We start from the raw sequence: 25,164 nt of genomic DNA, 5'->3' as shown, positions 1-25,164 counted from the left end.
CCTGGAAAACTTTTCCCTTGGCTTAGTGTGAATTTAATTTAATTTCTGGAAAGTTTTCGCAACTCGAGACTAACCCCGTATCCTTTTGATCCTTTTTTTTTTGTAGGTGCGTGCTATGGAACAACGGCTGAGTGAGTGGCCCAAACCACCGCCACCTCAACAGCAGCCAGCCCAGCAGCACCAGCAGCAGCACTCGCATCAGCATCCACATCCCCAGGAGCAACCGCGGAGTAACAGTTCACCCAGCCATCAAGTGGGATTGCCGGCAACTGGAGGCGGAGGAGGATCGGGAGTAGCCACACCGCCCATCCAAGAGGCAGAGAAGACCATCACATCGCTGGAGATTCAGGTGGAGGAGCAGCGACAGCTAAGACTTCACGACGCCCGGCAGATCGAAGCCAAGGCGGCCAAGATTAAGGAGTGGGTGAACAACAAGCTACGCGACCTCGAGGAGCAGAACCAACTGCTACGCGAGCAGAACATCAAGTGCAACCAGCAGCTGGAGCTCCTGAAGAATCACATCGCCAACCAGTCGCAGCGCCACAGCATCGTCGGCCCGGTACGGAATAGCCTGAGCTTGGACGTGCAGGACTTTACGGGAGGCAGTGGTTCCAATCCCGAGCACCGGCGACGCAGCGAGAGTCTCGATCCCCAGGAGATCATCGGAAGACCGCTAACCAGTTCATATCCCCATCACCAGCACCGACGGAATCTATCGATGGAGCCACAGGAGCTGGAACGCAACCTGGTGGCCGCCGTCGATGGCCTCACCCTGGCACCGCTTTCGAGCATTTCCAGCAAGGCGCCCGGCTCGGTGGCATCCTCGGGCGCCCGGCCCGACAGCTCCGACACGGACACGGCCCACGACTATGCGGAGATCTATACGCCCTCCTGCGAGAAGCTGCCCGCCTGGATGAAGAACAATCCGGCCCTGATGGCCAGTGGCGGGAACTCCAGCACTACCACCACGACCACCAGCGAACTGGGCGTGCCGCGTCCGCCCACCCCGCCGCTGCATCGCTTTCCCAGCTGGGAGGCCAAGATCTACCAGGTGGCCAACGATGGCCTGGCCGGCACGGGAGGCACCAGCACCGCGGAGAGCACCACCAGCCAGGAGCCGGACATTCAAGAGGGCACCACCGGCGTGGGCGGAGAAGGAGCTGCCGTGACTAGCACCGGCACGAGTCTGTCCAATGGCAGGCGACATGGTCACAATACCGGAGACGGACACGGCACACTGGGCAGTACGCCGGGTACACCATTGCCGCCATCGCGGCAGCAACAAACCGCCAGCGGCGGCTTCTGTGATATATCCGTGCCCGTGTATGCCACGGTCAAGGGTCGAGCCTCCCAGATCCGGTCGATGCCCTTCACCGGCGACTCCAGTGACGACTCTAGCGACGGCGAGGACCATGCCGTCATGCTCACCCATCACTCGCACAACTCCTCCAGCACGGACAACACGGAGACCTCGACATCGGGCAGCGCCTCGAGTCCCTCGAAGAGCCTGAAGACCTCCTCCAGCCTGAGTCCGGCCAAGCGGAGTGGCTCGGAGAGTCCCAAGAACGCCAAGGCGCGTGGTGAGTCTCAGCTTCTAATCTTATCCCTCTTGGCCCTCTTAGATCCCTGCGTGATAGAGACGCAGAAACCCCGGCGTAGCGTAGCCTCCTCGGAGAGGAGAGTTGAAGGACTCTAGTGTCCACTAGAACAGTAACCACACCTGACACCCCCAAACTACACTACTAACACTTGAACTCTATCCCAACACATCCTAGACGCTCCTAGATGCCTGTATCCCTCTGCATCCCTCTCTGATAACTGCATCCTAGACTAATCCCTTCTAGAAATGCCTGCTTTTCCCTTCAAGATTCTTGACTAGAAAGCTCTATAGAAACTAAACTTGCGATTCTAACCACTTTTGTCCATCAATCGACCATCGCCGACCGAATAACCATATAACCTCTGACCTCTGACCTCCAGTCCAACTCCAACCACGCACATCCATCACTCACACCAGCCAGCATCTCCAACCGCACTCGCTTCCGCACCATCACCTCCACCACCACCACCATCACCATACTCTGCCCCATAATAACCACCACAACCTCAACCACAATCACAACCACAACCACCCGTTCCAAGGGGCCCAGACGACGCTGGTGACGCCATCGAATGGCCAGAATACGCTGCCACGCCCTCGCACGCCCACAAGGCGCAACCAGGCCCCCCTCTTGCCCAACCACCCAGCCCCCCTCCTGCAGCACATGCGTGGCACAGTAATTTCAGATCTCTCCTTTGAATCAGGACTCTCGGACGACTACGCCCTGCCCCCGGACGCCGTCTCCGAGTCGACCTGCATGGACGCCTCCATGCCCTCGCTCCTGATGCGCCAATCCTACGTGGACTCGCCCAGCAAGAAGATCGAGTCCCTGGAGAAGGTAAATATCCCTTGGTTCCAACTGAAAATAGACTGGTAGAGTATGGTAGAGGGTCATCTATATCCTTTTCAGAGAGGATATTGAAGGGGTTGCCTCGTGGAAAAATTCGAAAAAATTGAAAACGATATTTAAGGAATATTTTAAATGAGGAAATGGGCTTCTATGATCTCTAATCACGGAAATGTATTCCCTTTTCCGATCGGATTTAAATTACAGAAATTATCTTCATCGGAAGGGACAAAAATGGTGAAAATCGAAAATGGGGATTTGTCAAGGGGTACCCCTAGGAAAAATTCGAAAAAATTGAAAACCATATTTAAGGAAGATTTTAAATAAGGAAATGTGCTTCTAGGATCTCTTATCACAGAAATGTATTCCCTTTTCCGATCGGATGTAAATTACAGAAATTATCTTCATCGGAAGGGACAAAAATAGAGAAAATCGAAAATGGGGTTTTTTGAAGGGGTACCCCTAGGAAAAATTAGAAAAAATTGAAAACCATATTTGAGGAAGATTTTAAATGAGGAAATGGGCTTCTGGGATCTCTAATAATGGATATGTATTCCTTTTTCCGATCGGATGTAAATTACAGAAATTATCTTCATTGGAAGGTACAAAAATAGAGAAAATCGAAAATGGGCATTTTTAAAGGGGTACCCCTAGGAAAAATTCGAAAAAATTGAAAACCATATTTGAGGAAGATTTTAAATGAGGAAATGGGCTTCTAGGATCTCTGATCGCGGAAATGTATTCCTTTTTCCGATCGGATCTAAATTACAGAAATTATCTTCATCAGGAGGGACAAAAATGGAGAAAATCGAAAATGGGCATTTTTAAAGGGGTACCCCTAGGAAAAATTCGAAAAAATTGAAAACCATATTTGAGGAAGATTTTAAATGAGGAAATGGGCTTCTAGGATCTCTGATCGCGGAAATGTATTCCTTTTTCCGATCGGATGTAAATTACAGAAATTATCTTGATCGGAAGGTACAAAAATCGAGAAAATCGAAAATGGTGATTTTTGAAGGGGTACCCCTAGGAAAAATTCGAAAAAATTGAAAAGGATATTTGAGGAAGATTTTAAATAAGGAAATGGGCTTCTAGGATCTCTAATCACGGAAATGTATTCCTTTTTCCGATCGGATATAAATTAAAGAAATTATCTTGATCGGAAGGTACAAAAATCGTGAAAATCGAAAATGGGGATTTTCCAAGGGGAAACCCTTATATGGCACCCACCCTTATCCTACAGTACTGAACCTCATCCACTCCTTTCACCTTTCCAGATGGGCCACCTAGCCAAGCTCGGTGGCAAGCTGAAGACCTGGCGCAAGCGTTGGTTCGTTTTGAAGAATGGATCGCTGAACTACTGGAAGAGCCAGCACGACGTGCAGCGGAAGCCCCAGGGCCAGATCCAGCTGGACGAGGCCTGTCGCATCAACCGGGCGGAGGGAGCCTCCACCTTCGAGATCGACACCGGGAAGAAGGTCTACTACCTCACGGCCGACTCGCACGCCACCATGGACGACTGGATCCGGGTGCTGCAGAACGTCCAGCGGAGGAATGCCACCAAGCTCCTATTGAGCCGCGACGACCAGAAGCCCACAGTGCAGGGATGGGTCACCAAGGTGAAGAACGGCCATGCCAAGAAGTGCTGGTGTGTTCTCCTTGGGAAGATGTTCCTCTATTTCAAGGCCCCAGCCGAAACGGTGAGTATTTCTCGAAATCTCAATGGAAAGTTCATACTAACTTTTTGAAAAATTATCTCTTCTAGAATCCCCTGGGACAGATAAACATGCGGGATGCTCGAGTGGAGGAGGTGGAGCATGTTTCCGATTCGGATTCCGAGGAGCGCGAAGATGCTGCCCAGGATCAGGCCCGCTTAACAGTGGCCATCTATCCGGCCCACCAGGGACCGACCTATCTGATCCTGTCCGGCAAACCGGAAAGGGATAACTGGCTCTACCATCTCACGGTGGTCTCCGGTGGTGGTCCCAGTGCTGGCACCCAGTACGAGCAGCTCGTTCAGAAGCTCATGGAAACTGACGGCGATCCAAGTGGGTTTTACTTTTCCGTTTCTTCTGAAGAACATTCTCTAATTCTTCTTACTTTGTAGACTGCGTGCTGTGGCGTCATCCGATACTATTGCACACCAAGGACACCATCACGGCACCGCTATCGTCGATGCACACGGAAACCATGCAGCCGGAGGCCATCAAGCTCTTCAAGGTGGGTATACTTTAACTTCTCCTGAGGATTATGTTTCTGAAATTCAATTTTTAAACTTTTGTAGAGCATCCAGTTGTTCATGTCGGTGGCTGTGAATCAGCCAGGCATCGACTATCATGTTGTCCTGGCCCAGAACGCCCTGCAGCACGCCCTGGACATGCCTGAGCTACAAACGGAGATGATCTGCATCCTGATCAAGCAGACCTCCCGGCACATGGGTCAGAAGCTCAGTGTCGGCGTCCAGGTAAACAAGAAGCTGGGCAAGCAAACGCGCGTAAGTTTTTCAGTTGCAAAGCTTCTTATGTCCCACCATCCCACCTCTCCCCCCCATTGAACCTAATTAACATCCTTTAATGGAAAAAAAATAACCTTGCATCCCCGAAAAATGTGTTTAGTTGAATGTCCTTGTTTTTTTTTGGTTTTGGTTTTGGTTTTTTGATGTAGCATCTCCCCCGTCATATACCCTTTCAAGTCCCACTAACCAATTGCAAGAACAGCCCGAAACCGAGCGTCGAAGCTGTTGGGTTCGAACTGTACTCGAAAATGGTACAGTCACCGCCCGAGTCTCAATAGGTATTCTTTTCTTTGCGATCATAACCAAATGAATAAAAAGGCTTTGCTTTACGATACAAGCTTACGAACGCTTTATACTCGAAAATAATCCACAAAATATATAATATCCAATCAACTATATTTACCCAAACACTTAATCATTAAAGCATGCTCATCTTATCTTACTAATAACCATATTTTAATTGGTTTTCATTTATTTTGAGTTAAGATTCTTCTTTAGTTTGGTTCTTTGTAGAAAACAGACAAAAAATTTCCCCCATAACTGTCAGACATGTATCCTGTATATGTACATATAGCTTTCAATACATATCTGTATAACTCTATGTGTATCTCTAAATGTGATTAATCATCAAAACGACAACAACAACAGCTCATTTGTATAAAAAAGTATTTGCTGTAAATTTAACTTAAAAAAACAAATCAAAATACAACACTAGAATAAATCACTCAACCACCGATCAACAAACATAACCACAATTTAAGCAGCAGTGTTTGCTCTCTTACCAACACTGACGGAGAGATCATAAATCAGTGTTGGTAACTGTTATCTCAAACATGTTTTGCATAAATATGTATTTTTTTTTCTCTTTTGTTCTCTGCTTCAATTTATTTTCTTAATTCGCTTGAATGTGCTGTAATATTTCTCCATTGTCTCGTTATATCGTTATTCTTTGTCGCATTATTGCTTTCTTTTTTTAACGAACATTTACAAAGCGATTAACGTTACAAAAGAACACTGCAAACAAACAAGAAAAACAAACATTCATCACTAAAAAAAAACAACACCCTTGCTAATTAATGATGAGTCGAACAACAAAAATTGATCCGAATATGTTCTCTGGCTTCTTCTTCTCTTCTCCATCATTTTGTTACGTTACGTTGCGTTGCGTTACGTTGCGTTGCGTTACGTATTCGAATGTGTTTCGGTGTGAACAATCGTTTTTCAACACTGTACCAAAATCGAACCAAATGACGAATCGCGAAATTTACAGCAACTACTGTTGTGCGCCACCCAAAGCCTGTTCACCTGTGATACCCAACAGGCGGGCCACGCCCAAGCCAACGGCAGTTCGCCCACCTCCATACAGGTATGCGGGGAAATTTATGGTCTCACTAATTCAACACACCGTTTACCAACACTCTCTAACTCTCTCTCTTTTTGTCTGTGGCTGTGTGAGTGTGTGTGTTGTGTGCGAGTACAGTTGCGTTCTATTTAAGTAGTCACGTAGTTAACTCTCTCTCTCTCTCTCCTAACCTCACATTCTACTAATTCCATTATCTTACAAGTTTCTTCATAATCTTGATCAATTGATAGATAATCTTATAATATTCGATTCATAGGCTCCAGCTGCCACGCCCATTATCGACTGCAAAAGCAACCCGCCCGCCTACAGTTTCGTCCAGGGCTGGCAGCTCCTGGCCCTGGCCGTGTCCCTATTCGTTCCCCGTTCGAGCCGACTGCTCTGGTACCTCAAGCTCCACTTGTCCCGGAATGCCGACAGTAAGACGGAAACGGGCAAGTATGCCGCCTACTGCGAGAGAGCTCTGGAGAGGACATTGAAGAACGGTGGCCGGGAGACGAAGCCCTCGCGAATGGAGGTGCTCTCCATATTGCTCAAGAATCCCTATCACCATTCACTGCCACATGCGATTCCGGTGCACATGATGAACTCCACCTACCAGGTTAGTTTCCAGTCTTTGTCCTTTCCACCGAAGGAACTAATACTTTAATGCCTTCCCACCCACAGGTGGTTTCCTTTGATGGTTCCACAACGATTGAGGAATTCCAGGCCACCTTGGCCCACGAACTGGGCACGAGAGATGCCACCAACGGCTTCTGCCTGTTCAGCGATGATCCCATCGAGAAGGATCTGGAGCATTATCTGGAGCCGCTGGCCAAGCTGTGCGATGTGATCAGCAAGTGGGAGACGGCGCTTAGGGAGAAGGGATCTGGAAAGTTCGAGAACTCCAGGGTCATCCAGTTGAGCTACAAGAACCGGCTCTACTGGAAGCACACCATCAAGTGTGAGACGGACAAGGAGCGGCTGTTACTGTGCTACCAGACCAATGCCCAGATCGTCCAGGGACGCTTCCCCCTCTCCAGGGAACTGGCCCTGGAGCTGGCCTCCCTAATGTCGCAGATCGATATGGGTGACTATTCGCTGGAGAAGTCACGGGACGTGGGCGTGGGCCTCAAGGGACTGGACAAGTTCTATCCGTACCGCTATCGGGATGCCCTGGGCGCCGAGCAGCTGAAGGATGTCCAGGAACTGCTGGTGTCCAAGTGGATGCTGCTCAAGGGACGCTCCACGCTGGACTGTGTGCGCATTTACCTGACCTGCTGCCGGAAGTGGCCGTACTTCGGAGCCTGCCTGTTCCAGGCCAAGCCGCGCCAAAGCGAGACATCCTCTGCTGGGTCCTCGCCAGTCGCCTGGCTGGCTGTGGCCGAGGATGCGCTAAATGTTCTGGAGCTGTCGACCATGGCGCCGGTGGCGCGGTATCCCTACAGCTCGGTGATGACGTTCGGCGGCTGTCAGGATGACTTTATGCTGGTGGTGTCGCACGACGATGGCGGCGGCTGCGAGCAGAAGCTCCTGTTCGCCATGAGCAAGCCCAAGATCCTGGAAATCACCCTGCTCATCGCGGACTACATGAACGCCCTGGGGCACACGGTGCCGGGCACACCGCAAATGAACTCCCTGACCCGGAACGGATCGCATCGCTCGCTGCGGACCTCCCAGCGCCCGACGACGGCCGGCGGCGGCAGCGGAGCCACAGTGGCCGGGGGTGTGGGCACCGGATTCTCCACCAATGCCACCACCACTGCCCACAACACCCTCAACTCGCACGCAACGCACACGTTGAATTCGAATCACTCGCACACTCTGAGCAGCTCCCACCATGCTGGCGGCGGTGGCAGTCAGCCCGGCACCCTGAGCTCCGGCCACCATCATCCGCACCACCTCCACCACCATCAGCAGCAGCAGCAGCACCACCACCAGCCGGATATACTGAAGAGTACGCCGGACCATCAGCGGATCAAATAGAAAACAAACGCCCCCATGCCCATTGTACATAGCCTCAGAAAACAAATGAAAAGGATCATACATATAAACGACTAAAAACGGATACATATGCACCAGCCTAGCGGCAACAAATATACACCTAACATTAGATGGATATATATATATATATAGAGAACAGTTAGAGAACGGCAAGGATCTATGGGAGAAGGATATTATGGATAAATAGCTTAAAAGGCCCGGGGTTGGGAAACTACTCTCTTCTCCTTGCGCAGAGAAAACTATGCAACTTACTAACAGTTATTTCCTAAGCTAATAACGGTACTCGTACTCTAAACATAAATTGTAAAACCAAGCATGGATATACTATATATATGAATATATATATTATATTATTAATTATTTTTTTTTAATAGTCCTAAGCACTATTTAAGCTTACCCCGCAAGAGAGGTAACTTAAAAATGAAAAACTGTAAACAGAATCTCTAATCTCAATGTTCAGAATCTTTTTTTTTTTTGCGTTATATTATAATTATTGTTTTTTTTTTTTTAATACTAAAACTATAATAGAAATCTTTGATGCTTTGTAATGGAATCTCAATTTGTAATTTGTAATTGTCCCTCCATGCGCGAAAACTGCCTTTTTAAATTTGTAGATGTCGGAGCCAAGAACGAGAAACAAAGAAATCAAGCCAAAAAAAAACCCAAAACAAAACAATTAGAATTAGCTGAAAACCAATTGAGAAACAACAAATATTTTGTAATGAATTTTTGCAAGAATCTAATAGCAAGGATAGTAGAACATCAACCAAAAGCATCTCCATCTAAAAGAAGAAAAAACATCTAGCTATTTACAAATGCATATAGTATCTATCCCGATCTGGTTTCCGCTTTCAGCAGCGTTTTTTTTTTTATAAACCAAGTATTTAAAATGTATTTTTTTTAAAGCCTCAACTAACACGAGCTTTTCATTATTTTTTTTTATATATATAATATATAAATCAAAAAACCAAAAAATGTAGTCAACAAAATTCTCCATCAGTTTGCTTTTTATACCCTTGCAGAGGGTATTATAATTTTGGTCAAAAGTGTGCAACGCAGTGAAGGAGACATCTCCGACCCTATAAAGTATATATATTCTTGATCAGGATCACCTCCTGAGTTGATATGAACATGTCCGTCTGTCCGTCTGTCCGTCTGTCCGTCTGTCCGTCTGTCCGTCTGTCTGTCCGTCTGTCTGTCCGTCTGTCTGTCCGTCTGTCTGTTTCTACGCGAACTAGTCTCTCAGTTTTAAAGCTATCGACTTGAAACTTTGCACACACCCTTCTTTCCTTTGCACGCAGTATATAAGTCGGAACGGCCCGGATCGGCCGACTATATCCTATAGCTGCCATATAACTGATTGATCGGAAATGGTATAACTTTGGTGTTTTTAGAGTTAGAGAGTTCAAATTTGACATGAGAGCTATTTTTGGCAAAATAATACGACATGCCAAATTTCATAAGGATCGGCCGACTATATCCTATAGCTGCCATATAACTGAACGATCGGAAATGACCCAACTTTCGTGTTTTTGAAGATAGAAAGCTGGAACTTAGTACAGATTTAATTCTTGGTCAGTTGATCCAACCTACCAAATTTCATTAGGATCGGCCGACTATATCCCATAGCTGCCATATAACTGAACGATCGGAAATGGTATTTGGTAGAAATATCAACTTTCGTATTTTTGAAGATAGAAGTTTGGGACTTTTTTTAGATTTTGTATTGTAATAAATTGGATTATATATTCCTATTCCCATAAGGATCGGCCAACTATATCCGATGTTTGCGATAAATATCCGGTTTTAACTGCAAGGGTATATAAACTTCGGCTCCGCCCGAAGTTAGCTTTCCTTTCTTGTTTTTTTTAAATCCCCAAAACCCCCCGAAAAAAATCTCAGAAAAGCATATAGGCATTCATATAAAAAAAAAATATAAAAATATATAGAGATATATAGGGAGCGTATACACCATGTATTCGGATTCGATATTTAACAAAATTATACACACAAAATTAACGATATAGAGAGCAACTGTGTAAATGGTAAACAGCGCATTTTTTTCCTAATTGTAAAAAAATAAAAAATTTGATATTACAAATTTATATGCGCCGAGACGCAACGAAACTAAACAAGAGAATCGAAAATCGATAGCTTGCAAGATGATATATATATTAAAAACTATATAAGCGAATGTATCACACATCACACTCCAGTGAAACGAAATATATATATATAAAGGCAAACTAATAATTAAAATCAAACAAAAAATCATTAAAGTTTTATAGTTTTTATTCTGGTAGAGGGGCTTTCTTCCCAAACACCCTTAAAAAAAAATAAATAAACCATTATCTTTATATTAAACAATGTAAATTGATTTATTTTGCCTTAAATTTATACATATAAATTGCCTAAAACTTGAACCGTTTTCGTTTCGTTTGCTTTGCTAATATTTTCAGTTATATTCCACTTCATTTTCCACTTCCGGTTTTTCAATCACCCTCGACCGATCGCTGTACAGTGTTACCTCCACAGCAATGACATATACAAACTAGACATTGGACAATAGAGACATGGACACACACACGCATTTTTGAATTTACAATTTTTTTTTAACGTGAATTTAGTTTTGAAAACAATTAAAATAGCAACGTAATCAAAAAAATAATAATATGCAAGAAAAACTTGCGCAAATAAGGGGGTTTATTTACGTTGACGATGAAGAGGAGAAGGAGGGGTAGAAGGGAGTGGGGCATTTGGGGCACCTAGTTAACAGTTAATGGAATCCAAGGAAATAATATATATTACAATCGTTTGGTTGAAAAAAAGACTTAAATTAGAAGGTAAATAAGCCTCGAAAGCGGCGCCCGTGTCGTTTTTTTTTTTCGCCCCATTTTCAATGACTGGCTGGGTTTTGGCTACTCTTTCTATGAAAAATATCTATATATATATATATGTATTATTGCGGTGTGTGTGTGTGGGGGTCTTGCCAGGTAGGGCAGGAGAGGGTACAGGTGAACGCGTAACTCTATAAATGTCTTTTCGTCGTCCGTCTATGACGTCCGACTGCCGACATAAGTCGTTAAAAAAAGGTCGTACAAAACGCCATACTAAATACCGTAGTACTAGTGAATATTACAGAACCCAAAAGTACAGAACGAACACTAGGAATAGAATGCCCCCGGCAGCGGCCTTCACGTACATCGATTTCCGGTTGAGCATCTTGGCGTCCTTCTTGTATTTCTGCGACATCATCGATAGGTTTTGCGTTTTTGTGTCAAGTTCTGAAAACAACAACAATAAGATAAGAGATAAGATAATGGAAAATATTTAAAAAACATGAGGCCATTTATCGGTCGGACTTCTCTTACTCTGACACGCACATCAATTATAAATCACAAATCGCACGATTTATGATTTACTATCCGATTAGCGATAATCTTAAGTAAGAATCTACGAGGCAGGCCATACTTACCTGCCAGCACGGTGCCACGTTGAAGTACATCGTCTATGTTTTGGACCATGATGCGCTGGACATCCTGGAGCTGGGTATTGATGCTGCTGATGTTGCGCCTGCGGTCGGTCAGCTGCTTCTTGGCCTTCTGTATGTACACATCGAATTCGATGAAGGCGTACGGTCTGGTCACCGAATTGACCCTTCTGCCGTAATTGGCGTGGAACTCCTGGGCCAGATCTTCCAGATAGTTGAAGGCCAGTCGCTTCGAGTACATCTTGTCCACCATCACCAGATAGCAGACATCGTTTTCAATAAGGTAGCTGCAATATGTGAATGGTAGTTGCATTTAAAAAGTGGGTCGATTGCATCAGTTTGGACGAGATTGCAAAATGCATTTCTTTGTGTGGATTTCCCAGCTATGATTCAGATTTTGTTTACAAAATATTTCTTTCTCTAGCTACAGAAATCTTGTTATTGCAAAAATTTCGAAATCTTTTGGACACGTAATAATAATCATAGTTGCTAATGTAGTTCCTCGATCTTTGACCCTGGTCGGCCGACCGATGGCATTACTCACTGGAATAGATAGGGTCCGGTCTCGATGCTACTGCGAGCTGGCGAATGAGTGCCCAGTTTGCGGAAGAGCATCTTGGCCTGGTTCTGGTAATCCAGTATACTGCGCCCGCTCTGAAAGTGAAAGTTTTCCAACCATGCAACGAAACATTAGTGTGTGCGTGGGTATGTGGAGCGTGGAAAGTGACGGCTTACCTGCTCGTCATCCTGCATGGTGCCCACTAGGGGTAGGCCATCGATGACCCGGGCTATCATGGTTAGCAGCGCCATGGCTACGGTTACGGCTTTCTGGTTATCCTCACTGGTGGCCAACGAAGAGTGTGGATGGGATCCCGAGTAGCCTAACTAACTAGCCTAACTAGCTACTCCTATGCCTGTTTCCTATGTGTCTGCCGGTGCTCGTTTTCATTCAGGGCCTGAAACGAAGCTAAAGTCAGAGGTTTCCCAGTCAAAATCCAGATGATCTGGCCTGGATCCGGTATCGGAGTGGGCGGTAGATTGGCGATTTCTCGATTGTTTGGCGGAATAGACCCGGCCTGGTAGTAACGGATGATTATCCGGGCATGGCTTACGGTGAAAACTATATTGCAACGCGTACGGGCGCGCAGATTGTGGGTGTTTCAGTAGAAACACCGTTTCGTGTTTAGTTGATTGTTGTTGGAAACACGTCAGCGAGATGCGGTCACACTATTTTTGGCTAGTGATGGGCAACATTCGATAGGTTGCCTGCAAGGGCTAGGCAGCGAGTGTGACCATGTCAGCAAAGTCAATAAGGCGGCAAGATTTGAACTTGAATAGCAAAGAAACTTGTATTTAAAAACTTGCTTTGAATTCGAAAACCTGCCACCCCAAAACAAACAAATCGGAATCTCGGTTGCGTAACATCTGCACCACAAAAGCGGATGGAGGAAGTGCACCCGATCCACACGCACTTCTCCCAGCCTGTCGGTCGGAAAGTCGGTGACCAAAGTGAAGCCCAACAGGTTTTCCCGCCAGCCACATCCCAGTTTTTGTTTCAGTTTTCGGTTTTTAATGTTAACTGCTGGTGCTGTTGCTGCCCCGAAATGGAAAAGCGGTTCGCCCGCAAAACCAGACCAGGTTTCGGGCAATTAAATGGCCTGGTCACTTGGCGGAGGTGCCTGGGCGCCCATGCCGGTTCCGGTGCGTGTGGTGTGCGTTTCAACTGAACAGTGCCATGGGCGACTCTCAAAGGGAAACTTGTTTTTACACTCAAAGATAATCTTTAGATTATCAATATAATATAAAGGTTTTCTATAGATCCTTATAGATCTAAAGATCTTATAGAATATAAGCTAAATATCCTGATCTCCAGAGTTCATGCAACTTCTATTAAATAGCTACAAATTTTTCCAAGTGCCTTTGGTGTTGAGCCGGCACTTCCGTTATGATGCTTTTCAGTTCCTCCTTCCGATCCAATTCCTATTGGTCCCAAACCAAAAACCAATCTGGACCAAAAACCGGCCCAGTGGAGGAGTCTCATATAAAAGGCCATCGCTCCGCCCAATGGCTGTACAATTGGAAGCCAAGGAGAACCATGATCGGGTCAGTTCGCGCCACGCTGCTGGGCCTTGTGCTCCAGATCCTTGTCGAAAGGCTGGCCGGCCAGCAGCAGCAGTTCGTCCTCGCGCGTCCCCAACGCTCCCTGTACGAGCCCCTGGAGCACCTGGGTCCTGTGGCGCCTCTCGGCTGGAATACCATCCCCAGCGGCGGTGGATTGGGTCTCGGCACGGGACTGGGACTAGGAGAGTGGTCCTACAACCCCATTGGACTGGGGCATATGAGCAAGGACGAGCTACTGACCCTGTTGGAGGCGTGGAAGGAAGTGGAACAGGAATCGGCTACCACTACTGCTGCTCCTCCACCGCCGGAAACCACAACGTCATCACCGGTTCTAATTCTTCCTCCTCCCTCACCACCTCCACCTCGGCCAATTGTTCTGGCTCCTGCTCCGGCCCCAGCCCCTGCTCCTGCTCCAGTTCCCCAGCTCCCGGCTGGAACTCCCATTACGGTTCGCCTTCCAGCTTTTGTGCCCGTCCGACTAGCTGCCATGTTCACACCCCCGGCGGGTGGAGCAGCCATAGCTAGTGCTGGTGCCGGTCCTGATGCGGCTTCAGCTCCAGCTCCCGACGCCGCTGCTGCTGGCGGCGATGACCTGGCCACTGATGACATCGCCGACGACGATACCGCCGCCGCTCCCCGACTCTTCCGCTTTATGACCATGCCCCGGAACAGAAATCCGGGCAGACCCCAATCCAGACAGCAGTTCGTGGTGAGGAACACACTGGACAGCGTTGATGCGGGAACTGCTCCGCTGAAGCAGGCCGTGAAACCCATTGCCAAAGCACCTGCTCCCAAGTTGGCAGCTCCGCCAGCAGCTCCCTCATTCCGGCCCAGGTAAGCCATAAGATACAGTGAAGAAACCTAAATTCTCATTGCTAATCCCCCCCAGATTCGGCAGCTTGCCTCCTCACCTGGCCAACGCCCGCTTTGAACTGGTACCCTCCTCCCAAATCATCGGCGATTGGCGGGAGTAATCGAATCTCCCCCAGAAGGATCAAGAAAGCTTCCAACTTTGTGTGCCTGTCCTTGTGCCTTATTTTATTTTATTAAATTTTTTGTCTTCCCAAAAATAAAATATATGCATTTAGTCATAGTTTTAAAACACTAAATAGTGTTCGATAATGTAGTAGCTCCTAAAGCATCCTTAGTAGGCTTTGACTTTAACATCATCATATTGTTTTCGGAATTCATTTCAAAACGACCAAAAAAAATTAAAAATCTAAAAAAAAAAGACAGAGAATTGTAATTTTGTTAAAAAAATTCAAATTAATTATTTTGCATCTAAAAACCTGGTCATAGCGAAGAATGGAGAGCTCAATATACTCGGACGGTTTCTGTGGTGTGGGTCGGCCATGTCCCAACCACCAAAGGCTGATTTCCGTCAGCGATTCGGAGGAAGAGAAGCCGCAACTGATAATCCACCACCAGGCACCCAGCGCTCTCTGCCGGGAGAGCTCCTCCTTGTGCGAGTTGCACCAGCACTGCCCGGAAGCTCTATTCCAGGCCACCATTGTGAAAGTTAACCCGGCGACAGGCAAGCCCGTTGCCTGGGCACAGACCTACCATCGTTCCCTCAACTCAGACTTCGTGGCGCCACACAAGAACTTGCAGCGGCGGCCCAAGACCATGGACTTTCGAATGGACGACCTGCTAAACCAGATGGAAGGCTCCCGGGCAGAGGAGCACATTGAATTCACACCAGAGGATGATCCGAAAATGATGCCATTAAAGGACGATCTGATTAAGGCATGGGAGAAGCTGCATGAGAAAGAGCAGGAGGTTGAGGAGATGGCGATGCAGTGGCGGTCAAATACCCTTGAGTTCCTTAAGGGTGTAATGCTGAAGGAACTGGAAGCCTCCCGAGCAGAGGAGCGCTGTCTTGTGTTATACAGGCGACCAGGCGACGTCCAGAAGCTGGACGAGGAAGGAAATATCCTGGAGTTGGAAGAGCCAAAGGTAGAGGAGCAGGTGACGTCGCGCCTGCCCCACGCCAGTGATTTCCTGATTGATGTGATGATGACCCAGATGGAAGCCTGGAGGATGGAGAACAGTAGACGATCCAAGAAAGAACAAATGTTGATGGTGGAAGAGCTATCGGAGGAAGGCCCGAAGTTGGAGGAGGAAGGAGAAAAGCTGGTGGTGGAAGAGCAGAAGTTGGAGGAAAGGACACCACAGCGGCAACTCAATGAATTGCATTTCCAGGCCTCCCGGACGAAGGAGTACTGCGCTATAGTATCCAGGCGACCAAAGAATTCTACGAGAATGTCAATGGAGGAGGAGCTAACGGAGAATGTGCTGGAAAAGCTGGAGGAGGAAGGAGAGAAACTGGAGGTGAAAGAGGAGAAGGCTGAGGAGAAAGTAGAGGAAAAAATGGGGAAAAAACCAAAGAAGAAGCAGGCAGAGGTGGTGAAGGTTCCTAAAGTAATATCCCATAAGCAGTCCTTTGACAAGGCTACCTCCATGAGGACCATTGGTACTCAGACAAACCCTTATCCGATCGTTCAGGACAAGGGCACCTCCATGTCCAGCATGTGCCAACTGCCTGAGAAGATCTCCCCAGAGATTGTTCCACTCCATAGTACTCCAGCGCCCGGGAGCCAAAGGATTAAGAAGGAAGTAAATTGCATGGCCACACAGTACGGATTGTCGGTCGGGCAGTTGGCCAAAAAGGTTCAGATCCTTAAAGTTAAAGAACTTGTTGCCGGTGAACCGATCCCAAAACCAGAACCGCCAGAGTTGTCGACCTCCCTGCCCTGGAGCACCATCGATTCTGACCAGGGCGAGAACCGAGTCGGGGATAGCCTTAGTTCTGGTGAGCCACTATCACCTACTCCGCCCAGTCACTATGGAAGTGACTACACCCGAAAACCAGGAGAACATCCCAAGAAGCTGTATCCAAGCCAGGTCAAGCAGGTCTCGGCCAAAAAGAAATTGAATATCAATATCCAAGACTCCAAAGATATAGAACTCCGCACGGAGGCGACCCTTGCCGCAGCCTTGGCCCATAGTCACAAGGAGTTCGAGCGCCTTGCTAGGGAGGCCAGAAAAGATCCCAATAAATCGATCCCGAAGCCAAAACGCCACCACTCAGCAGGTGACAGTGCAAAATAAATGCCAAATCTTTTTTATTCTTTTGCCTAAATTGTTCAGTAAAAGAGTCAAATAAAAAACATGTAAACATTTTTGAAATATTAAAAAACATAGAATGTTTTTCAAAACATTTTCCAAAACAAAAGAAAATGCAGTCGTTTATCAACACTGTTTGCTCATATCTTCGCAGATAGGGCTGTAAAAACACCAAGAATTGTGTGACCAGATGCTGTTGCAGGTCGCGTTTTCGCAAGTTCTAGTAATATTTGCAAGTTATTAAGATTATTTAGTCACTTATTGTTAGGTGCTGGCGACGAGGTAATTCTTAAATTGCCATTAAATCAAATAAAAGGCTACCATCGGCCAGATAAAGTGTTCAAACTGATCGCCACCGAGATCGAATAGTGTTGTGGAGCAAAATAGGCCGCCGCCCGGTAATTTACAGCACGGCAGCCCTGGCAACCCTCCGCTTTCCCGCCTTTTTCTATGGCGAGAAACGGAAACTTATTAATCAGTTGCATGTCCGTGAGAAGAAGAAACGAGAGGCAAGTGCCAGTGCATAAGAGGAAAACCAAAGGAAAATAGTACCAGTTGCAGTTGAAGGAAAATAGAAGAGGATAACAGTCCCATTTCATACCCGCTTCCCGCCATCGTCACCGCCTTCTGCGCGCAACCCCCACCAATTTCACCTCCCCTTGACTGCCCTCCGGTTTGCTACGTGGAAAAGTGCAAGAAAAAGGCAAAGAAAAACGAAGAAAGTGAGAAAATAGCCCAGGGGGCATTTGGGTGAGCAAGATGAGCGAACCCGAGCCGCAGGAGCTGGGTGCCGAGGTGGTCAGCGGATCTCTCGTCTCCACAGAGGACACCCAGGAGCTGACCAAGGCCAAGTACAACAATCTGTGCCGGGAACTGAACATAGACCGTCAAACGGAGAAGGATGGCTACCAAATGTTTCACGAGGTCTCACAGCGATGCTCATTGGAGGTGAGATTGCAATCTATTTAACGAGAATCTTTCCCTAAAAAGACAACAATTTTTCAGGGTGAGTTTCCGCACTGGCTGGGCTGTGCACTGTTCGCCGCCTGTCGCCAATCTAGCACCCCCACTGTAATAGGTCAGGATGCAGTGGTCCGGGGCAATTGTGTCTCCCTCAACAATCTCCTGCGCTGTTGTCAAATGAGGTAAGTGCCCTCCATGCCTTCCATTGTCCACTTTCTCCTCTAACAGATATATTCCTTTGTTCTAACAATTATAGTATCTACGACTTTAAGACCAAGATAAAGCAATGGTGCGACATGGCCAACCTGCCGCAGGAGTTTGTCAACGAGATCGAGGTGCTGGAACGCAGATTCAGCATTACCTTCACGCTGTACAAACGCTATCGCTCCATTTTTGACCAGCTATTCACCTGTCCGCCCAACGAGAAGAAGCCTTCGAAGTACATGTATGTCTGAACTCTGCAGAACACCCAAAGATCTTAAAATTTAAATAAAATTCTTTGTTTAATCTTGCAGTTCCCTGCACTCCAACCACGCCCACGGTAAATGCTCGTACATCAAGCTGGACGACATCACTTGGCGGCTGTTTCTGTGCGCCAAGAACCAGAAGCCCAGCACCACGGTGGACCTGGTGACGTCCTTCAACCTGATGATCTGTTGCATCGATCTGATATACAACAACGTGCTGTTCGAGAAGCGCGCCGATCTCATCAATCCCAAATTCGAGGGCCTGCCAGCCAACTGGTTGGAGCAGGACTTCCGCCACCAGCAGCACTGTATTCTTGACCACTTCTGCGATATGACCGAAGAGGCCAGGGCCATGAAGGCCACCACCTTCCGTGAGATTATGTCTAGTTTCATGCAGACCTCGGTGCGTTATGCTGCCTTGTTACGTGTTTTTGATGAAAATCTGACAATTTTCCTTTTAATTTCCTAACAGACCATCTATGGACAGAAGGACACCATGCTGGGGTTGCTGGCCAATGAGAACTTTGAGCGCAATCTGAAATCGCTCAATATTAGCTACGAGCAGTATGTGCTCAGTGTCGGCGAGTTCGATGAGCGCATCCTTAGCGCCTACGATGCTGGCGATCACACCGGCATGAACGACCAAGCCCTGAGACCGCCGGTGACGCCTCTCACCCGCAAACAGGATCTGCCCGCCGCCACCGCAATGGCTGGTGATAAGTTTGAACCCGTCCTGAATGCCACCACCAATGTCAAGCAGCTGGCCGCCTTTGCCCGTATCACGGAGCCCACGGAGTTTGTCATGTGAGTAGCCAAAGCTTGGATCATTTTCATGGGGAAACATATGTTCCTCCAGAGAAATGGTTACTCCTAGAACTCCAGCTGGTCTTTTTTTCTATCAAATTTTAGGGCTGTGGTTGGATCATGAGTACACCCTTCTGTAAGATCGATTTCAGTTTGGGTTTCAGCTTTCCTCAGTTCCTTGTAAAAATTAAAAGAATTGGTTTGGGCTTTGTTTTTTTTTTTTATTTATTTTACAGAGAATACAGTATTTGTAATTGATATAGAACTACCATACCCTAAGATATAGTTACTTTCTAGTGGAAAAGTTAAAGCAGAACAATGCTGGCTGTTTATCGATTGGTTTCCTATAGTATAGTCAGTGTTTATATTTCGTTTTAAGTAGAAACACACCTGCCTTGTCCAGGTGCTGCCACATTTGAGTCGTTGTTGTGCTTAAATCGCCTTCCATTTTTACAGGCAAGCTGGGCCAGAGGTGATCGCCAAGCTGCTGAACAACATCGATGAGATGCAGAAGAAATTCCTCGCCAAGTATACGTCACCGGAGGCGAAGAGCCGATTCAAGCTGGCCAAGTCCTTTTACTTCTATCTGCTGGACCAGATCCTGCAGGCGGAGATCAGGAACAAGCCGGACATCGATCTCAAGCGGCTGTTGGTGCAGAAGATCTCCCTCGACATCTTCAACATCACGCTGATGGCCTGCTGCGTGGAACTGGTGCTGGAGGCCTACAAGACGGAGGCCTACAAGTTTCCCTGGGTGCTCGAGTGTTTAAGTATTAGTTCGTTCGAGTTTCAGAAGATCATCGAGATCGTGGTGCGCCACGGCTCACATGGCTGTCTGACTCGGTCGCTGATCAAGCACCTGAACTCCGTCGAGGAGACGTGCCTGGAGAAGCTGGCCTGGGTCAGCAAATCGCCCTTGTGGACCGTGATCTCTTCGGCTTCATCGCCGCTGCCCACGTCCCTGGATGTGAACCGGAATCGTACAGCCGGTCCTCTGGAGATCTTTCTGCGCAAGTTATACTTGCTGGCTTGGCTCCGCATCCAGAAACTCTGCTCGGAGCTGGCCCTCTGCGATCCGGAGCGTATCTGGCACATCTTCGAGCACTCGATCACCCACGAGACCGATCTGATGAAGGACCGCCACCTCGATCAAAATATCATGTGTGCAATATATATCTATATTAGAGTGAGTATAAAATTCTTAAAATCTAAAAATAGCTAACAACTTACAAGATCTTATAAAATATCGTTCTATCTCTTTCTGTTTCAAAATTTTACATAATGAGAGCATGATTTTGTGATAATCGTAAATGCCTATAATGGAATTCTTTGAATTAACTATCCCATCCATTTCAGGTAAAGCGAATGGAGGACCCCAAATTTAGTGACATTATGCGGGCGTATCGCAACCAACCGCAGGCGGTGAACAGCGTCTACCGGGAGGTGCTCATCGGGGTGAACGAGGATGGGGAGCCGAAGGTGAAGGATATCATCTACTTCTACAATCAAATCTATGTGCCGGCGATTAAGAAGTTTGCCATCGAACACCTGAGCATGACGCCAGATGTGAGCGGTGGTTGCACGATCAGTAGCACGGACCTGCTGCTCTCGCCCCATCCCAAGGAGCGGGCCGCCCAGCCGAAGAAGGTTACCCAAAATCACTCGCTCTATGTCTCGCAGATGTCGAAGAACGAGATCCAGCAGTCTCCCAATGAGATTGTCTACCGGTTCTACCGTAGTCCTGCCAAGGTAAGTGTTATCCTGGTCGTAATCAGATCTACATCTACATCAAGGTCTTATTATTTCTTTTTTTTAGGAACTCCAGCTAATGAACGAGAAGGTGCGCGGTGGCAAACGCATGCTGAGCTTCGGGGACGAGCCCACACCCGGCATAGAGCCGGAAACGAAGCGAAACGTCCGAGAGCTGCCGGGCCATCTCAGCCAGATTAAGGCCGTGATGGATGACCGGGAAAAGGAGCAGGAACGGGAGCTGAGGGAGCAGGTCGAGCCACGGTCCGCTGGTACGGCTAGTGCAGGAGAACATGAGACATAGACATTGGGATCCAGGGGGCAGCTTAGACTTTAGATTATTACAAACAAACAAACAAACAACAAAAAAAAAACGAAAAAAACTAAACACAAAAACAAAAAATCAGCCAGAGCCTGTGTCCATACGCCGGTCACTCTTCTCTATTCGACTCTTTTTTTATGATTGTTTTTTTTTATTATAATTACTTTTTTAGATTGACATTTTTATTTAAAGTACCCATCTCTTTTATAGTTTGTTCAACACCAGCCAACAACAACCATATGAATCATATGCTAACCATTTCTAATATACATATTTGTAAACAAGCAGCACTTGAATTTCTAGTAACGGCCTATACACCACCCATAAACATCAAACTAACAAATCAAATTAAGCCAATCCACATTATATATACGCATATATACAAATACACTTTAAAAAAATTCTGATCCTGCTTCTGATTCTGGTCCAGGTTTGATTATCCAACTGCAGCTTCCATTGAATTAAATATTGAAGTTAACGATTCAAGTGTACATATAAAATGCCATGCAATGCAATGTTGACGTCGCATATCTCTGGGTTGGGAACGGAACGAGGTCCTGTGGCCCCTCTTGGAGGCAAGTAGATGCGATCCGAAAGACTTGGGAAATTATGTCTCCACTTTTGCTCCTTCCGATAGCTTTGCCAATTCGTATCCGATCAGGAAATAGAGTACCATTTAGTAATCAGCGAACTCAGAAGCGACTTTCCTCATTCAAAATATTGCTTAAATCTCGTTTTAAAATTTTTCGAATTTTTTCCTAGGGGTACCCCTGCAAAATTGTGGGTTTTCCTGATTTCTCCACTTTTGCTCTTTCCGATGTTCATAGCTCTGCCAATTCGTATCCGATCAGGAAATAGAGTACCATTTAGTAATCAGCGAACTCAGAAGCGACTTTCCTTATTCAAAATATTGCTTAAATCTGGTTTTTGAATTTTTCGAATTTTTTCCTAGGGGTACCCCTGCAAAATTGTGGGTTTTCCTGATTTCTCCACTTTTGCTCTTTCCGATGTTCATAGCTCTGCCAATTCGTATCCGATCAGGAAATAGAGTACCATTTAGTAATCAGCGAACTCAGAAGCGACTTTCCTCATTCAAAATATTGCTTAAATCTCGTTTTAAAATTTTTCGAATTTTTTCCTAGGGGTACCCCTGCAAAATTGTGGGTTTTCCTGATTTCCCCACTTTTGCTCCTTCCGATGGCTATAGCTCTGCCAATTCGTATCCGATCAGGAAATAGAGTACCATTTAGTAATCAGCGAACTCAGAAGCGACTTTCCTCATTCAAAATATTGCTTAAATCTCGTTTTTGAATTTTTCGAATTTTTTCCTAGGGGTACCCCTGCAAAATTGTGGGTTTTCCTGATTTCTCCACTTTTGCTCTTTCCGATGTTCATAGCTCTGCCAATTCGTATCCGATCAGGAAATAGAGTACCATTTAGTAATCAGCGAACTCAGAAGCGACTTTCCTCATTCAAAATATTGCTTAAATCTCGTTTTTAAATTTTTCGAATTTTTTCCTAGGGGTACCCCTGCAAAATTGTGGGTTTTCCTGATTTCCCCACTGTTGCTCCTTCCGATGGCTATAGCTCTGCCAATTCGTATCCGATCAGGAAATAGAGTACCATTTAGTAATCAGCGAACTCAGAAGCGACTTTCCTCATTCAAAATATTGCTTAAATCTCGTTTTTAAATTTGTCGAATTTTTTCCTAGGGGTACCCCTGCAAAATTGTGGGTTTTCCTGATTTCTCCACTTTTGCTCTTTCCGATGTTCATAGCTCTGCCAATTCGTATCCGATCAGGAAATAGAGTACCATTTAGTAATCAGCGAACTCAGAAGCGACTTTCCTCATTCAAAATATTGTTTAAATCTCGTTTTTGAATTTTTCGAATTTTTTCCTAGGGGTACCCCTGCAAAATTGTGGGTTTTCCTGATTTCTCCACTTTTGCTCTTTCCGATGTTCATAGCTCTGCCAATTCGTATCCGATCAGGAAATAGAGTACCATTTAGTAATCAGCGAACTCAGAAGCGACTTTCCTCATTCAAAATATTGCTTAAATCTCGTTTTTGAATTGTTCGAATTTTTTCCTAGGGGTACCCCTGCAAAATTGTGGGTTTTCCTGATTTCCCCACTGTTGCTCCTTCCGATGGCTATAGCTCTGCCAATTCGTATCCGATCAGGAAATAGAGTACCATTTAGTAATCAGCGAACTCAGAAGCGACTTTCCTCATTCAAAATATTGCTTAAATCTCGTTTTTAAATTTTTCGAATTTTTTCCTAGAGGTACCGCTGCAAAATTGTGGGTTTTCCTGATTTCCCCACTTTTGCTCCTTCCGATGGCCATAGCTCTGCCAATTCGTATCCGATCAGGAAATAGAGTACCATTTAGTAATCAGCGAACTCAGAAGCGACTTTCCTCATTCAAAATATTGCTTAAATCTCGTTTTGAAATTTTTCGAATTTTTTCCTAGGGGTACCCCTGCAAAATTGTGGGTTTTCATGATTTCCCCACTTTTGCTCTTTCCGATGTTCATAGCTCTGCCAATTCGTATCCGATCAGGAAATAGAGTACCATTTAGTAATCAGCGAACTCAGAAGCGACTTTCCTCATTCAAAATATTGCTTAAATCTCGTTTTTGAATTTTTCGAATTTTTTCCTAGGGGTACCCCTGCAAAATTGTGGGTTTTCCTGATTTCCCCACTTTTGCTCCTTCCGATGGCTATAGCTCTGCCAATTCGTATCCGATCAGGAAATAGAGTACCATTTAGTAATCAGCGAACTCAGAAGCGACTTTCCTCATTCAAAATATTGCTTAAATCTCGTTTTCAAATTTTTCGAATTTTTTCCTAGGGGTACCCCTGCAAAATTGTGGGTTTTCATGATTTCCCCACTTTTGCTCTTTCCGATGTTCATAGCTCTGCCAATTCGTATCCGATCAGGAAATAGAGTACCATTTAGTAATCAGCGAACTCAGAAGCGACTTTCCTCATTCAAAATATTGCTTAAATCTCGTTTTTGAATTTTTCGAATTTTTTCCTAGGGGTACCCCTGCAAAATTGTGGGTTTTCCTGATTTCCCCACTTTTGCTCCTTCCGATGGCTATAGCTCTGCCAATTCGTATCCGATCAGGAAATAGAGTACCATTTAGTAATCAGCGAACTCAGAAGCGACTTTCCTCATTCAAAATATTGCTTAAATCTCGTTTTTGAATTTTTCGAATTTTTTCCTAGGGGTACCCCTGCAAAATTGTGGGTTTTCCTGATTTCCCCACTTTTGCTCCTTCCGATGGCTATAGCTCTGCCAATTCGTATCCGATCAGGAAATAGAGTACCATTTAGTAATCAGCGAACTCAGAAGCGACTTTCCTCATTCAAAATATTGCTTAAATCTCGTTTTCAAATTTTTCGAATTTTTTCCTAGGGGTACCCCTGCAAAATTGTGGGTTTTCCTGATTTCTCCACTTTTGCTCTTTCCGATGTTCATAGCTCTGCCAATTCGTATCCGATCAGGAAATAGAGTACCATTTAGTAATCAGCGAACTCAGAAGCGACTTTCCTCATTCAAAATATTGCTTAAATCTCGTTTTAAAATTTTTCGAATTTTTTCCTAGGGGTACCCCTGCAAAATTGTGGGTTTTCCTGATTTCTCCACTTTTGCTCTTTCCGATGTTCATAGCTCTGCCAATTCGTATCCGATCAGGAAATAGAGTACCATTTAGTAATCAGCGAACTCAGAAGCGACTTTCCTCATTCAAAATATTGCTTAAATCTCGTTTTTGAATTTTTCGAATTTTTTCCTAGGGGTACCCCTGCAAA

General features: G+C 45.9%; 4 protein-coding genes across 15 annotated transcripts in view; 3 read left to right on the top strand and 1 right to left on the bottom strand.

Annotated features, from left to right (window-relative positions):
• The window catches only part of LOC108128862 (uncharacterized protein CG43867), a 104,737-nt gene extending 95,644 nt beyond the window's left edge, over positions 1–9,093 (top strand). For 5 of the 10 annotated variants that reach the window (XM_017246705.3, XM_017246738.3, XM_070282884.1 and 2 more), the window contains 9 exons: positions 107–1,580; positions 1,981–2,438; positions 3,725–4,147; positions 4,213–4,495; positions 4,555–4,667; positions 4,732–4,941; positions 6,233–6,328; positions 6,582–6,923; positions 6,989–9,093. In XM_017246705.3, coding sequence (XP_017102194.2) covers positions 107–1,580; positions 1,981–2,438; positions 3,725–4,147; positions 4,213–4,495; positions 4,555–4,667; positions 4,732–4,941; positions 6,233–6,328; positions 6,582–6,923; positions 6,989–8,287 — 4,698 coding nt within the window. In that variant the 3' untranslated portion in view covers positions 8,288–9,093. The remainder of the gene's footprint in view (positions 1–106; positions 1,581–1,980; positions 2,439–3,724; positions 4,148–4,212; positions 4,496–4,554; positions 4,668–4,731; positions 4,942–6,232; positions 6,329–6,581; positions 6,924–6,988) is intronic. The other 5 variants (XM_017246772.3, XM_017246764.3, XM_017246730.3 and 2 more) reach the window with 5 other exon arrangements.
• A 1,486-nt stretch (positions 9,094–10,579) lies between these two features.
• Sec22 (vesicle-trafficking protein SEC22) lies at positions 10,580–13,058 on the bottom strand. 3 transcript variants are annotated; one of them, XM_017246841.3, is made up of 5 exons: positions 12,908–13,058; positions 12,531–12,751; positions 12,340–12,449; positions 11,781–12,082; positions 10,580–11,589 (listed from the first exon to the last, which is right to left on the bottom strand). In XM_017246841.3, the coding sequence occupies exons 2-5, from the start codon at positions 12,603–12,605 to the stop codon at positions 11,441–11,443; spliced, it is 636 nt and encodes a 211-aa protein (XP_017102330.1). In that variant the 5' UTR covers positions 12,606–12,751; positions 12,908–13,058; the 3' UTR covers positions 10,580–11,440. The 3 variants fall into 3 exon arrangements, with proteins under 3 accessions (XP_017102330.1, XP_017102337.1, XP_070134913.1); XM_017246848.3 differs by having other exon boundaries at positions 12,531–12,762; positions 12,908–13,015; XM_070278812.1 differs by having other exon boundaries at positions 12,531–13,015.
• An 832-nt stretch (positions 13,059–13,890) lies between these two features.
• LOC108128848 (uncharacterized) lies at positions 13,891–14,913 on the top strand. Its single transcript, XM_043209774.2, has 2 exons — positions 13,891–14,750; positions 14,806–14,913. The coding sequence occupies exons 1-2, from the start codon at positions 13,891–13,893 to the stop codon at positions 14,888–14,890; spliced, it is 945 nt and encodes a 314-aa protein (XP_043065709.1). The 3' UTR covers positions 14,891–14,913.
• A 2,378-nt stretch (positions 14,914–17,291) lies between these two features.
• Rbf (Retinoblastoma-family protein) lies at positions 17,292–21,751 on the top strand. The gene is made up of 8 exons (XM_017246882.3): positions 17,292–17,990; positions 18,048–18,187; positions 18,262–18,450; positions 18,521–18,875; positions 18,945–19,276; positions 19,733–20,462; positions 20,633–21,025; positions 21,093–21,751. The coding sequence occupies exons 1-8, from the start codon at positions 17,802–17,804 to the stop codon at positions 21,327–21,329; spliced, it is 2,565 nt and encodes an 854-aa protein (XP_017102371.1). The 5' UTR covers positions 17,292–17,801; the 3' UTR covers positions 21,330–21,751.
• Positions 21,752–25,164: the final 3,413 nt, after the last annotated feature.

Source organism: Drosophila bipectinata, chromosome XL (genome assembly GCF_030179905.1).
Source record: "Drosophila bipectinata strain 14024-0381.07 chromosome XL, DbipHiC1v2, whole genome shotgun sequence".
Taxonomy (NCBI): domain Eukaryota; kingdom Metazoa; phylum Arthropoda; class Insecta; order Diptera; family Drosophilidae; genus Drosophila; species Drosophila bipectinata.
The sequence above is the reverse complement of the archived record's forward strand: the minus strand, read 5'-3'. Positions and strand labels throughout refer to the sequence as shown.

What these genes read in the sequence shown, in the direction of transcription:
- LOC108128848 (XM_043209774.2), top strand. Translation starts at nt 13,891, where the DNA reads ATGATCGGGTCAGTTCGCGCCACGCTGCTGGGCCTTGTGCTCCAGATC. An exon ending in GCTCCCTCATTCCGGCCCAG is followed by an intron (nt 14,751 to 14,805) that starts GTAAGCCATAAG and finishes AATCCCCCCCAG; the next exon opens with ATTCGGCAGCTTGCCTCCTC.
- Sec22 (XM_017246841.3), bottom strand. Translation starts at nt 12,605, where the DNA reads ATGGCGCTGCTAACCATGATAGCCCGGGTCATCGATGGCCTACCCCTA. An exon ending in ACCGGACCCTATCTATTCCA is followed by an intron (nt 12,083 to 12,339) that starts GTGAGTAATGCC and finishes CACATATTGCAG; the next exon opens with CTACCTTATTGAAAACGATG. An exon ending in ACGTGGCACCGTGCTGGCAG is followed by an intron (nt 11,590 to 11,780) that starts GTAAGTATGGCC and finishes TGTTGTTTTCAG; the next exon opens with AACTTGACACAAAAACGCAA.
- Rbf (XM_017246882.3), top strand. Translation starts at nt 17,802, where the DNA reads ATGAGCGAACCCGAGCCGCAGGAGCTGGGTGCCGAGGTGGTCAGCGGA. An exon ending in AAGAAGCCTTCGAAGTACAT is followed by an intron (nt 18,451 to 18,520) that starts GTATGTCTGAAC and finishes TTAATCTTGCAG; the next exon opens with TTCCCTGCACTCCAACCACG. An exon ending in CAATATATATCTATATTAGA is followed by an intron (nt 20,463 to 20,632) that starts GTGAGTATAAAA and finishes CATCCATTTCAG; the next exon opens with GTAAAGCGAATGGAGGACCC.